The 14,120-nt window shown below is 29.7% G+C and overlaps 2 protein-coding genes across 3 annotated transcripts in view; one reads left to right on the top strand and one right to left on the bottom strand.

The window, feature by feature from the left end:
• LOC135955773 (uncharacterized protein DDB_G0288805) overlaps nt 1–14,120 on the bottom strand; it is a 137,480-nt gene that overhangs the window by 22,711 nt on the left and 100,649 nt on the right. The window lies entirely within an intron of this gene.
• LOC135953699 (putative gustatory receptor 77a) lies at nt 7,073–9,184 on the top strand. The gene is made up of 3 exons (XM_065503674.1): nt 7,073–7,938; nt 7,999–8,233; nt 8,992–9,184. The coding sequence occupies exons 1-3, from the start codon at nt 7,073–7,075 to the stop codon at nt 9,148–9,150; spliced, it is 1,260 nt and encodes a 419-aa protein (XP_065359746.1). The 3' UTR covers nt 9,151–9,184.

Genomic DNA, 14,120 nt, shown 5'->3' with positions numbered 1-14,120 from the left:
ATAGTTTTGGCAGCTTAAAACATTTTCGAATTTCAGTTCGAATTTTCGAAATTACCAGAAAATGGTTAAATTGTAAAAACATACTGAAATAAGTTTAGTGAGTTTTTTTCTTAAATTTGGTATTTTGGCATTTTCCAAACATTTTCGAAATTGTTCGAATATTCTAGAATTTATTAAATTCTATTGAAATTTATTAAAATCGATTGAAATGTATGTAAAAACTATTGTTTTTGGCAGCTTTAAAATATTTTCGAATTTCAGATCAAATTTTCAAAATTACCAGAAACTGTTAAAATTGTTAAAAATTCTTTCCAAAACTTACTGCAATAAGATTAGTGAGTTTTTTTTTGTTAAATATGGTATTTTGCATTTTCCAAACATTTTAGAAATTTAATTCAAATTTTCGAAATTGTTCAAATAATCTAGAATTTATTAAATTTTATTGATATTTATCAAATTCTATTGAAGTGTATGTAAAAACTATAGATTTTTGATAGCTTTAAATCATTTTCGAATATCAGTTCTTATTTTCGAAATTACCAGAAACTGGTTAAATTGTCAAAAATTCTTTCCAAAACTTACTGAAATAACATTGGTGAGTTTATTTGTGGGAAATTTGGTATTTTAGCATTTTGCAAACATTTTCGAAATTGAGTTCGAATTTTTGAAATTGATCAATTAATGTAGAATTCGTTAAAATCTATTGAAATTTAACAAATTCTATTGAAGTGTATGTAAAAAATATAGTTTTGGCAGCTTAAAACTTTTTCGAATTTCAGTTCGAATTTTCGAAATTACCAGAAACTGTTAAAATTATCAAAAATTCTTTCCAAAACTTACTGAAATTAACATTAGTGGTTTATTTTTTGGGAAATTTGGTATTTTATAATTTTCGAAACATTTTCGAAATTGATTTCGAATTTTCGAAATTACTCAAATAGTCTAGAATTCATTAAATCTATTTTGAAATTTATAAAATTTTATTGAAGTGTATGTAATAAGTATAGTTTTTGGTAGCTTCAAATCATTTTTGAATATCAGTTCGAATTTTCGAAATTACCAGAAACTGGTTAATTTGTCAAAAATTCTTTTCAAAACTTACTGAAATAACATTGGTGAGTTTATTTGTGTTAAATTTGGTATTTTAGCATTTTCCAAACATTTTCGAAATTGAGTTCGAATTTTCGAAATTGATCAAATAATGTAGAATTTATTAAAATCTATTGAAATTTAACAAATTCTATTAAAATGAATGTAAAAAATGTAGTTTTGTCAGCTTAAAACTTTTTCGAATTTCAGTTAGAATTTTCGAAATTACCAGTAACTGTTAAAATTATCTAAAATTCTTTCCAAAACTTACTGAAATAACATTAGTAAGTTTATTTGTGGGAAATTTGGTATTTTAGCATTTTCCAAACATTTTCAAAATTTAATTCGAATTTTCGAAATTGTTCAAATAATCTAGAATTTATTAAATTTTGTTGAAATTTATGAAATTCTATTGAAGTGTATGTAAAAAATATAGTTTTTGATGGCTTCAAAACATTTTCGAATTTCAGTTCGAATTTTCGAAATTACCAGAAACTGGTAAAATTGTCAAAATTTTGTTCCAAAAGTTACTGAAATAAAATAAGTATGGGAAATTGGGTATATTTAGTTTCGAATTTTCGAAATTGCTAGAAAGTAGTTAAATTGTTTAGAATTCTTTACAAAGTTTAATGAAAAATGATAGGAGAGCTTTTAAAGAAAATCTGATATTTTGGCAGCATAAATCTTTTTCGGAATTAAGTACAAATTTTCGAAATTTCAACAACATTTTCAAATTGTCGTTAATTTCATATAAAACTAAGTTAAATTAGACTGACAAGAATTTTTTATGAAAATTTATATTTTCGAAGTTTAAAATGAATTTCGAATTTAAATTCGGAGTTTCGATATTATCAGAATTCTTTTCAGCTTTTCAAAATAGTGTTCGAATTTTCGAAATTGGTCAGACTATCTAGAATTTCATATAAAACATTCTAAAATGTCATTCGATGTGCATTTTTAATAAAATTATAGTTTCTAATAGGTTTAAATCAATTTCGAATTAAAGTTCGAATTTTCGAAATAACTAGCAACTGGTTAAAATTGCTCAGAATTCCTTCCAAAACATGCTTGGTGAGATGTTTTAATAGGGAATTTGGTATTTTGGCAGCCTTTAAATGTTTTCGAAATTGGTGAAATTATCTGGAATTGCTTTCGAATTTACTAGAAACTGATAAAATTGTCTGTGATTTTTTAAAAGGTAATTTTTTAATTTACAGTCATTAATAAAATTTTCGAAATTGCCAGATCATGGCAAATTGTCGATAACTTTATAAAAAAAAACGTAGTAAAATCCATCTGCCAAGGAAGTGTTAATAAAATTAATTATTTTAAAAGCTTGAAATCAATTTCGAATTTTCGAAATTACTAGAAACTGGTAAAATTATCTAGAATTAATTCCAAAATGAATCGCAATAAGATTGCTGTGATTTTTTAATAGACAATTTTTTAATTTAGAGTCTTTAAATATATTTCGAAATTAAGTTCAAATTTTCGAAATTGCCAGATCATTGAAAATTGTCGAGAAAATCAGTCTGCCAAGGAAGTTTTAATTGAAATTAATTATTTTAAAAGTTTCAAATCAATTTCGAATGAAGTTCGAATTTTAGAAATGGCTAAAACCTGGTTAAATTATCTAAAATTCTTTCCAAAACGTGCTGAAAAAAGATTGTAGAATTTGTTTGTAAAGCAAATTAGATATTTTAAAGGTTTTTAAATATCATTGCTAAATTCAATTTTTAATAAAAACATTTTGGGAATTCAAACGGTCTCCTATTAGGTCGTATTGTCATAATGTCCTAAAATATTTTTTTAGTATAAACAAATTCTTGTTGTGCTGCAAACAAAAAAGGAGTTATTTTATGACAAACCAATAAACATAGTTCAAAAAGTCTTATTAGTTTATAAATTTTTTGTTTGAAATCCAATAATAATTTGTTTAAACTAAAAAAATATTATAGGACATTAGGACAATAGGAGACCGTTTGAATCCCTCAATTGTATTTAATAGCTTTTAATCATTTTCGAAATTCCGAGAAACTGATAAATATTTCTAGAATTTGTTACAAAACATAATAACTGCCTTTATATTCATTTGTGCATATCGATTTACAATGGATTACTACTACTAAATAAATACTCAATCGAAGTAAAATCAATTTGCAAAGTTATTGAAGACGTATAAGTTATATATCGCAAATTTATATTACTCATACGCCAAGTTATGCAAAGATTAGACTTTCCATTAACTATGAAGCATTAAAAATGCAAAGATTTTGCATGCATCTAATAAAATTGTTATAAGTTTTTCAATTACAGAACAAAAAGCCAGTTGTAATGCAATCTAGTAATAATGAACAAGAAAGCTTTTAAAACAAATATGTATTACAATAAATATTGGAAACCCTTCAGTTTGAAAAAAATTAAAATTTGCTTAAATATTCTGATTATAGTGGAACAACTAATTTTAATCGTTAAAATTAATGTTGTTGATTTTTATTATCGCTGTATTGTATTTGCATTTACCATTTATAATAATGAAAACGTGTTTAATTTGAAAATTAAAAACAAACTGCATGAATGTAGGTAAATAAATATTAACAAAAATAAATATAATAATTTATTATATTGTAATGCATTTAAATAAACAATGTTGTACCAACAATGTGCGAAAGAATATATTTAATTAACTAAATAAATATAAAATAAAAGAAATATATTTAATTTATAATAATTAAAATCACCTAGTGAACTGTATAATACATTTTATAATTTACAGCTGCATAAATGGTTTTATATAAATATTTAAGGTAATCACAGATTTACAAGTCGAAGCACGGTGTTTAAAAAAATAACGATTGGAATTGTCGAAATGGAAGCAAAAAATATTAGTTTTGAAGAAAATTGCACATGAGGGTATGAGTAGCCTTTAATAAATGGTACCAAATAAGCTGGCTATATTTGTTCTATATATTATAACCAAGTGGCTCGGTTTTGTTCTCCTAAACATTTATTTGCTGCATTGTAGTCTCAATTACGACTTAATTCAAAAGTACATGTAAATATTTAAACACAATAACGTTTATTATAAAACAAATAATTAGATTAATATCGAAAAACCTTAATCATATTAAACAGCACACAGTCGGGTCGATAGAAAAAACTTTCATTTTCATTAGTACTTTCATTTACATTAGTATAAATAAGTCCACATATTTCTGTTAAATAATACATAATGTTAAGGAGTTTTACAAATTTATTTCATATAAATAGTAAAATTTTGCATATATCTGACCTTTGACTTCGATGCGCATCCCGAAATCATAGTCTGATTTGGCTCCAATTTCCAGCACTTAACTTTTAGACCTAGTGTCACAATATTCCGAACGGAACCCTTCAAAATTCGAACAAAAATTTTGTTCCATACAACTGATTGTCACTCTAGTATACATTTGGTACATGTAATTTTGTTAGCATACATTTGGGCGCATTGATAATAATACATTCTTGACAAATTTTTATTTTTTACAAATGTTGACTTTGATTATTTTTCATGACTAGGCGGATTGAGATATTGCCAAAAAACTTTTTAGATATGAATTAGGAATTTATTAGGAATAAAAGTATTTTTTTATAGAAATATTTGGACAACAATTGCCTAAGATATTTGCCAAATTAAAAACGAAAATTTCAAATGAAATATTTTTTAAAGTATAGGGTAAATTTTAATCCAAAAAAAACAAGTAAGAACGTATAGTCGGTCAAGCCCGACCATATAATACCCTACACCAAGTAAATGAGTAAAAATATTTTTCTTTTAAAATATCAATAATTTATATTCGTGAGTGATTTTCGGAAGTGGGCCTTATATGGGAACTATGACCAATTATGGACTGTTCACCATAATATTATGTCGTAAGATTTATGTCTATATGAAAGTTATTTATGTTGAATTTTGTGTATATACCAAAATTTTTAAGTGATTTAAGCACGTTAAAGTGATTTTCGGAAGCGGGTCTATATGGGAGCTATGACTAATTATGGACCGATAGTAACAAAATTTGGTGACATGAATTTTTATTTGTATATATAAAACTTATTTGGAGCGAAATTTGTGTATATACATATATAAATTAAACATTTATGACCGATAAAGTCCAATTTGGAGAGGACATTTGTATGGGGGCTAGGTGAAATAATTGACCGATTTCAGCCAGTTTCAATAGGCTTCGTCCTTGGGCCGAAAAAATTATATGTACCAAATTTTATCGAAATATCTAAAATGAGCCACATCGCTGAACACAATTTTGCGATAAAACATCGGCTCAGATTTCAACTGCAGACCTCTAGAGATGGCCTCGTCGATATAATTTCTGCCTCAGTTGTATGTTATTTGGGCGAAGCCTAAGATTTTTGAGCAAAATTTCCCACGTACTGGACGAGAAGAATCCCAATTCCTGCGACCGACAACGAATCGATAAATTTTATTGTTCTTGTTTACTTTCCTTTACAACGGCGATATTATCTTCAGTACCCACATTCCTTCGACGTGTTGGTGTTATTGCATCATTTAGAGATTATGTGGTATGAAATCTATCCGCAGTTTGACGGATGCCTTGCCCAGATGGACAATTATTTGCGCCATAAAAATTACGAAGTCGTCTATAGGTTGCTCGAATCAATGACTGATTTTCAAAGTAAATTTGGAAGCGTCAATCTTTTTATGACGATTTGCCAGAGTATAACGATCATAAATGCCAAAAGTAAGCGCAGTATGACAGTTAACCTCTATCGGACTTTAAAAACAACCTTTATAAGAGATAACTTTGTGAAATAAACTGGAATTTCTTTACCTTCCCACTTGCAAGTTTTCCTAACCAGAGTTGGTACACTTTGACACCCTGTATCACAGCTTCTGTTCTAACTGGATGGTCACAAATTTAATTCGTTCATACATGAGGAACGGGACAGAATACAGTGTTTGACAGGTGAAAGGGATAGGACAATCGGCTAGGTTGACATGACAGAGATAATAGATTGGTCAATGGGTTGGGTATAAGACGAATAGAGACTGGACGGAACAGGAACACGAGTATAAAAGACGAACATGATGGTCAGTAATTATTCAGTTGTTATTCAGTTGTGGAGATCAGTCACTGAGTGAGAGTTATTAGAGGATTTTGAATTATTGTTTATTAATTTAAGTAAAATGAAAATCAAATGTAAATAGAGTTTTTTGAATAAATTGGAAGAAGTGTTTTATTTAGAGAGAGAGAGAGCATTTACGATAAGCAGCGCTACCAAGATCAAATAATTAGAGTTCTACATTTGGAAGTTAAGCCAGAGAGATAGAGAAGGAAGAGTAATTTTCTACATATGTACATCATTTTGCAATCGAACCAGTAGTTTAGAAGATTCAAATTTATTACCAATTTCTTATAACGATGGATAATGGATTCCACTGTGCAGCGTTTTTAATTCTACTGCAGGAACTTGTTAGCACAACAACCATTAAATCCGTTTATAATAAAATGAACAACAACAATAAAACACTCAAAAGCTCAAAAACACCAGCAACTGGTGGAAGTAATTAAGCAGCGACAATTACGAAATTAAATGTGAAAAAAATTATAAAACAAACAAACAAATACTACATTTATAACATTATAAATTAAATAGTATTTTAACAAACCAACAAAAACAAAAACTAGAAATAATTAATTGTTTATATGTATTTGTAGTTGTTAAACTATTTATATATTTATTTATACATTCATTCATTCATTCATTCATTCATTCATTTACTTGACGAAATTAAAATGGCCACTTAAGCACGTTTCGTTTGTGTGTGATAAACAGGAAACGGAAGAAGGTGGTAGAGAGTGCAAAAGGGAGAGAGAGAAAAGAAAATCCCATTAATAAAAAGCCTTAATTGTGAAAAACTGCCGTTGTATGGCAGTTTGTTTAAATAAACCATCAATATAACATGACATATTTCGTTTTCCGCAAGGATTTTAATTTTGCAACGAAATTATTTCTTACGATTATTTATGCCATCTACTTCGTCAGCCGTTTCCTTGGCATTGCCTGCTTTTGCTACGATTCACAGCGTCAATGTGCTAAAGAATCCTGGCAGACACGTTTATACAGTGGTTGCTTGGTGCTCATTGTCCTGGCATTTATGCCATTTGCCATACGCATCCTGTTTTTACGACAAAATCTACTGCTTACATATGTGGGTTACATACGCTATGGCATGATGCTGCTCTGTGCCCTGGCCACTCTCTATATGCAGATGCATTATCGCCGGGCCATTATGGACTGTGTTAATAAGATGCTGGAATCAAGAGACATTCTGCAAATGAATATTAATCATGATAATCGCTCGCATAAACGTGTCATTTGGAATATTATGGCCAAATGTTTAACAATCATGTTGCAATTGCTGTGGATTATCTTCTTAATCCTTAATGATGAGGCCAGTAAACGTTTGTGGTATCTCGTCACCTTGCTGTATGTCCAGTATTGTCAGTTGATTTTGGTGACCACCTTGAATTTGCTGTTCTATGGCAGCTGGGTGATGACGTTAATAACTCAGCAACTAAATCACAATTTACGCGACAATTTAAAGCAATTAAAATGTTTAACCTATCATCGTACGGGCTATCACCAATATCGTCAGCAATACTTGTGCCATCAGCTGGAACAGGTTATGCAGCAGCACTGGCAGATGTTTAAATTGAGTGGCACGTTTTTGCATCTCTACTGTTGGCAAATTGTTTGTTTCCTGACATTTGTCATTATCGAGTGTGTAACACAAATATTTATCATGTATTTTGTGGCTGTCGATATGTTATTGGGCAAGCATGAATTACGTCATGGTGCGGCTGGAACTGTTGCATCCGTGCGAAGTTGTAACCAAGAAGGTGTAGCGGAGTGGAATGATGAGGAGCATGAAAATAAACATGGTGTTCTTATAAATCCTTATGCTCTGCTGTATGTATTTGGCATCATCTGGGATATGTTTTTAATACTGCTGATGATTGATGAAATGCGTTTGAGTTTCGCAGAGACACGTTTCATCCTTGCCAGTGCTGTGTGGCTGAAGTCGCTGTTATCGGCGGCAAATCAGACATTGGATAAATGTGTAAGTGTTATTTATGTTATGAATTGTAATGGAGAGTAGGGTGGCCCTTAATAAAGGAAAGTTGGATTTTGGTCATTCTCACTATAATTTAGCTTCCTTATCAATGCACCCTCTGCACTAGGGTGGCCCTCAATAAACGAAAGTTGGATTTTGGTCATTCTCACCCCCCAGTTTGGTGAACATTAGTAAAAAAGTCAGCCTGAAAAAATTTTAGGTAAATCGGTTGGGGTTAAGACGTGCCGCAAGTCCTCTGAAGTTTTGAGATGCATTTATAAGGGGTTTTGTAAAAATTGAATGACCAAAATCCAACTTTCGTTTATTAAGGGCCACCCTAGTGCAGAGGGTGCATTGATAAGGAAGCTAAATTAAAACTGAATTTCCTAGAAGTTGTAAATTGTTGAAATAGTTTGATAACTGACAGTTTAGTGCATTACACTAGAGAATAACGCATTTTCATTGTTGCTCAAATTTTTAGCATTTGGTTATTATATGACGTAAAGCAAATTTTAAACCTTGAGATCATTGGAAATCCAAAATACAATAACCACCCTAATGTACATTTAACAACGTTCCTGCAATTTAATTGAAAATTCATTGATTTTTCATTTGATTTTGTTTGTTTTCATCTATTTCATGTTTTTTCGTCTTTATCCTGCATCATCTTCATCCTTTTCATATCATCATTTCCTTATCGTTTACATGCCTTTTATCTAGCTACATAAGTACTATATATTTTCTGTGTTCTCTTCTCTTTACAGCTATCACACTTTAACCTTTATTTGTTACATCTTCAACCTTGTGTGTCGTATACCGCCTGTGTCCTTTTCACATTCAATAAACATTTAATTTTACGTTTATTGGAGAGCATTTTCTTGTATTTATTACTTTTAATACAATTTGATATAATAATCAATTGAAATTAATTGTATTCTGCTACGAGTTTGTTTATTTTGTTCTTGTTTTTTATTTTTTAGATTTACGATTATTTGATGATATTTTATGAAATTTAGTACAACATTTTTTGAATGCTACTTAATGTATTATGAGCTTAATTTATTAAGGTAATTATATATTTAATAAAACATTTATTTTTATTGTGACACATATAGACTTAGTTGCTAAATTGATGTTGATTTTCTTGACTTTGTGTATTTGTGGTTTTCGATTTTAATGTCAAAGCACTGAGAACCAACTTGGGGTTTTCAGTTTCTGTAAAAATATTCGCTTTTAGTTATAATTGGAGAACAATATACCGTCCCTTTAATAAAACAATAGTGTATGATTTTTTTGCCATTTCAAAATAATTGAGTTTACAATTTTTGTGTTAGTAGACATCTGTAATATTTCAATTTATCTTTTAACCCATTTTGTGGAAGTAGAATTTCACCAAATTTTGACCACATTTAGAATCAGTTATGTAGATTCTTATTATGCAATAAAAAAATAATGGTGTACTATATATGCTTATACACTATTGTTTTATTGAGTGGACGATACAAAAAGACAAAATCGGTTCATATACGGGAAGTTTTTCTTTATTTCTTTAATTTGAAAAAAGTTCCGCTGAGTGCAAAGCTTATTGAGAATGTGTTCTATCGATTTCAATGTCCGAGAGATGGTATGTTCGGTTCAAAAGTGTTGATTTTGACACGGAAGACAAAGATCGCCCAGGCCAGCCAAAAGTGTTTGAAGACCATGATTTGGGGGCATTACAACAGGAAGATTGTTGTCAAACTCAACAAGAGCTTGCAAAATCAATTAGAAATTTCAAAAAGTTTGTGAGCACCAGTATTCAGCCAAAAGCAGTGAAATTGGGTACCATACGAATTGAAGCCAAGACGACACTATAAAAGAAAATAATTTTGCCATTACGATAACCCGAAGCGCAAAATATCATATGTGAAGCGCGGCCAATCAGCCAATTAGACACCAAAGCCAAATATCCATGGCTCTAAGGGGAGCAAAATGGACCTATATATTATGAACTGCTAAAATGATTCGCTTGAAGCGAGAATTGGCCGCAAAACTACCAGAATATAAGGCCAGGCATGAAACTGTAGAATTCCATGATGACAACACTCGGCCACATGTTGCAATATCTGGGATCGAATTACCACATTTGTAATCAAATGAACTATCGTATCGAAAAATAATTTCGATATCGTAATTATAACAAATTGTACTAAATTTCATGCTCGATATCGAATGCCGTAATCTCAAATAAGAAAATTACGATCGAATTTACTCGACATCGAATGCGGTAATTCGGCCCCTGTTAAAAACTATTTAGAATAAAGTGGTTCGGAAGGTTTGAATCACCCGCTTTATAATTTAAACCTTGCACCGTTCGACTACTATTTGTGTCGATCGATGCAGAACGCTCGCTCTAGTACACGCTTCACTTTGGAACAGAGTATCCGATATTGGTTTGATTCGTTCTTGGCCTTAATCCATATGTTGTCAGAAAGATGGGAGAAAAGGTCATAGCTAACAATGTCCAATTCTTTGAATAAATTTATATTGTACAAATGTTTCAAAAAACAAGTAAGAGAGCTATATTCGGCTGTGCCGAATCTTATATACCCTTCACCAAATTATACAAAAAAATATTTTTTTTTAAAATATTTTTATTTAAACAAAATCAAAATTTTTTTTTAATGTTTAAAAATTTTTTTTTCCAATGTTTTTTAATTTTTTTCAAAAAGTTTTTTCAAAATTTTTGTTTTTAAATTTCTTTAATTAATTTTTTTGGAAAAAGAATTTATGACAAAAAAAAATTTTTTGATGAAAACAAAATTCGGGTTAAAAAATATTTTTTTTCCGATTTTGACCCATTGTATGTCTTATATACGTCATTGCAAAGGTCTTTGAAATATCTATCATTAGATATCAATATTGTCTATATTAATGACTTAGTAATCCAGATATAGGTCAGAAATCGAGGTTGTCCTAGTTTTTTCCTTATATCTCAGCCATTTGTGGACCGATTTTCTCGATTTTAAATAGCGACCAAGCCGGAAGAATTTCGGAGATATTGATGTATGAATCGTGTATATAAGTTATTTGGGGGCTTCGGAAAGTTGATTTCAACACACAGACGGACAGACGGACATATTTATACCCTTCACTTTCGTTTGTCATTCCGTTTGTAATTTCCACAAAAAATTGAGAAAACAAAATAAAGTTTTTTAAAATTTAAAAAAACAATTCAAAATTTTTTTTCAAAAAAATTAAAAGAAAAACTTTGGAAAAAAAATTAATTTTTTTTCCAAAGTTTTTCTTTGGAAAACCTAAAAATATTTAAATTTTTTTTTATCTCTTACTTGTTTTCTTTAATACTAGACAAACTTATGTGAGAAAATAATAAACATGTTTTCCTAAAATTACATACAATATATGCAATTTAAATTAATTAATTAGTTACATTCAAGTTAATTGCAAGAAAATATGCTGACTTAATACAATACATATGTATTAAATAAAAGCATGTCTGTGTTTAAAAACATTTTAACCCCTAAAAGCATGCTAAATTATACAAGTGATTAATTTAATACAATTTAAGTTTATGACACCATCATGATAAATGTAACTGTCAGTGGCAGAAATGTTTGCATTTCATCTTGGCTTTTTCTGCTCTAAATATTTGATCTACTAAAGTATTGTACAATAGTTAAAACACATTTTATCAATAACATTATTGTTAATGTTAATGTTTCTGTTGTTTTGTGTGCTTTGGTTAGATGTCTGTAAAAAGCCCCAGAACGGAAGTTAAACAGACTTGTGTTCAAAATTTAATAAATGTTTGTTAATGATAAATGTATACGCTTGTGTATATGTACTTCCTTTAACCAATAGTACTGGTAATAATATTCACTATTTTATTTATTATTAACAATTCTTAATGACTTCTTCAGACAAGCCAGCAAATGAGTGAGAGCCAACATAATATACATATTAACATAAACATATAGACATTCAAAAATACATATGGGCATTTTCACAGAAAGCTCCATCATGACTGGAAATAAAAATTTTCATAAACATAAGATTTGTTCTAATGTTATATTAAAAAATAAAAACCTTGTATGGGGATTTTCGCTATACTTTACAGTATAATTTCAGAGTACTTAGAACAAATTTTTGCAATTTTTTATCAGGATTGCCGCATAATCAACATATTTATGACTGCTCAAACAGTATTCGGGGGGACAATTGTATGGGGACTAGGTGTAATTATGGATCGATATTGCCCATTTTCAATACCAATCAAACCTTATCAACAGAGAATATTTGGGAGAAATTTCAATCAGCTAGCTCATTCCATTTGGGCCCTATCGGGTTTTAAACAGACAGACATACATTACTCATATAAACTTAACACTGAGAGAAGCAGAAATGGGACGGAAGTCCGTGGTGTCGAGACAAGCATAATATGGGAATAAATTGGAGAATATGTAGGAGCATTTGCGAATCGTGCATGTTTTGCAATACGGGTTGAATGCATCTATGAATATTCCACACCTCCAGCCCAACAACAACAAAAAAGACAGACAGACAGACGGACGGATATATGTATCTAGATCGTCTTAGAATCTTATGAGGACTCAGTATACAACTACTAATGGGGATCTGCGACAAATATCTTGATGCGTTACAAACGGAATGATAAAATCTTTTTTGACGGTGGCTATAAAAAAAAATTGTTGGGATTTCTTTATTTTATTTTTGTACACTTTAAAAGCCTACGAATGTCACGTTCGTGACTGTGGAAATACCCATATATATTAAATTAACATTTATAAAAACATGTGCTTACGAATGTATGTGATTATGCAAGTTTTTGTTACTAAATACAACAACTACTGGTACAACAATGATGACATAATAAACTAATTAATTATTTAATTAAGTACGTATATCAAATTAAAATGTACTCCACTGCTACTACTTATTTAAGTAAGTGAGAGTGTGAGAGAGCGTGAGAGAGGAATGAGTAAGTATGTGCATGCTGCTGTTTAATAATAATATAACAAAAGTTTTTAATTAAAACTTTAATTGATATTTTGTAACAGTAGTTAGGCAAAAACATATTTGATATAGAAACAATTATACCCTCGAACACACTCACTCTCTAACAATTATATAAATTACCCAGCAGTGAAGCAAGTAGTCAATGTATCCCTAATGTGTGATCACTTGGCTGACTCCAATTTATATATTTTGGGTAATTTGACATGTATGTGCTCTTTGCAGTGCCAAGAAAATGCAATTAGTTACTTTATACATCCCAGGTAACCTTGAAGTCAATTGCCACTTTAGTGTCTCTAAGTAACCTAGAGGGTAGTAACTTTAAACGTTTATTTTGTACTACACTACAAAAATAACTAGTTGTGAAGAGGTAACCAGTTAGGTAGCTAGTAAGGTAACTGACTCCAATGTGTTGACTACTTTTGACCAGCTATCAGTTTTCACCCTTAGTGATAGGTAAAATCACTAGTTTGCGACACTCACCATGAACTGCTGGGTATTTACACACACACATCCACATAAATACTACTCATGTGTAAGCGTGTGTTCTACAGAAATTGTATTTAAAATACAAATATCAATTATTAATTAAAACAAAAAAATACTAAAGAAATAAATTTCTTAATAAGCATGTTTTTTGAATGTGAGTGCGATTTGAGTGAATGAATTTGATGGTAAAGGATTATTTCAACAAATAGAGTTATTTTAAATTGGTATTTTTAAAATAACTCTATTTTGTATCCTCTTTCATACAAAATCAAATTTTCTTTTTATCAAAGTTTTCTAAAGAATATTTCTTTAATAAGCCTGCCTTCATCTATATATATAAAAATGAAATGGTCCATGTTTGTAATGTCAT

This window comes from Calliphora vicina, chromosome 3, assembly GCF_958450345.1.
Source record: "Calliphora vicina chromosome 3, idCalVici1.1, whole genome shotgun sequence".
NCBI classification, from domain to species: Eukaryota; Metazoa; Arthropoda; class Insecta; order Diptera; family Calliphoridae; genus Calliphora; species Calliphora vicina.
The sequence above is the reverse complement of the archived record's forward strand: the minus strand, read 5'-3'. Positions and strand labels throughout refer to the sequence as shown.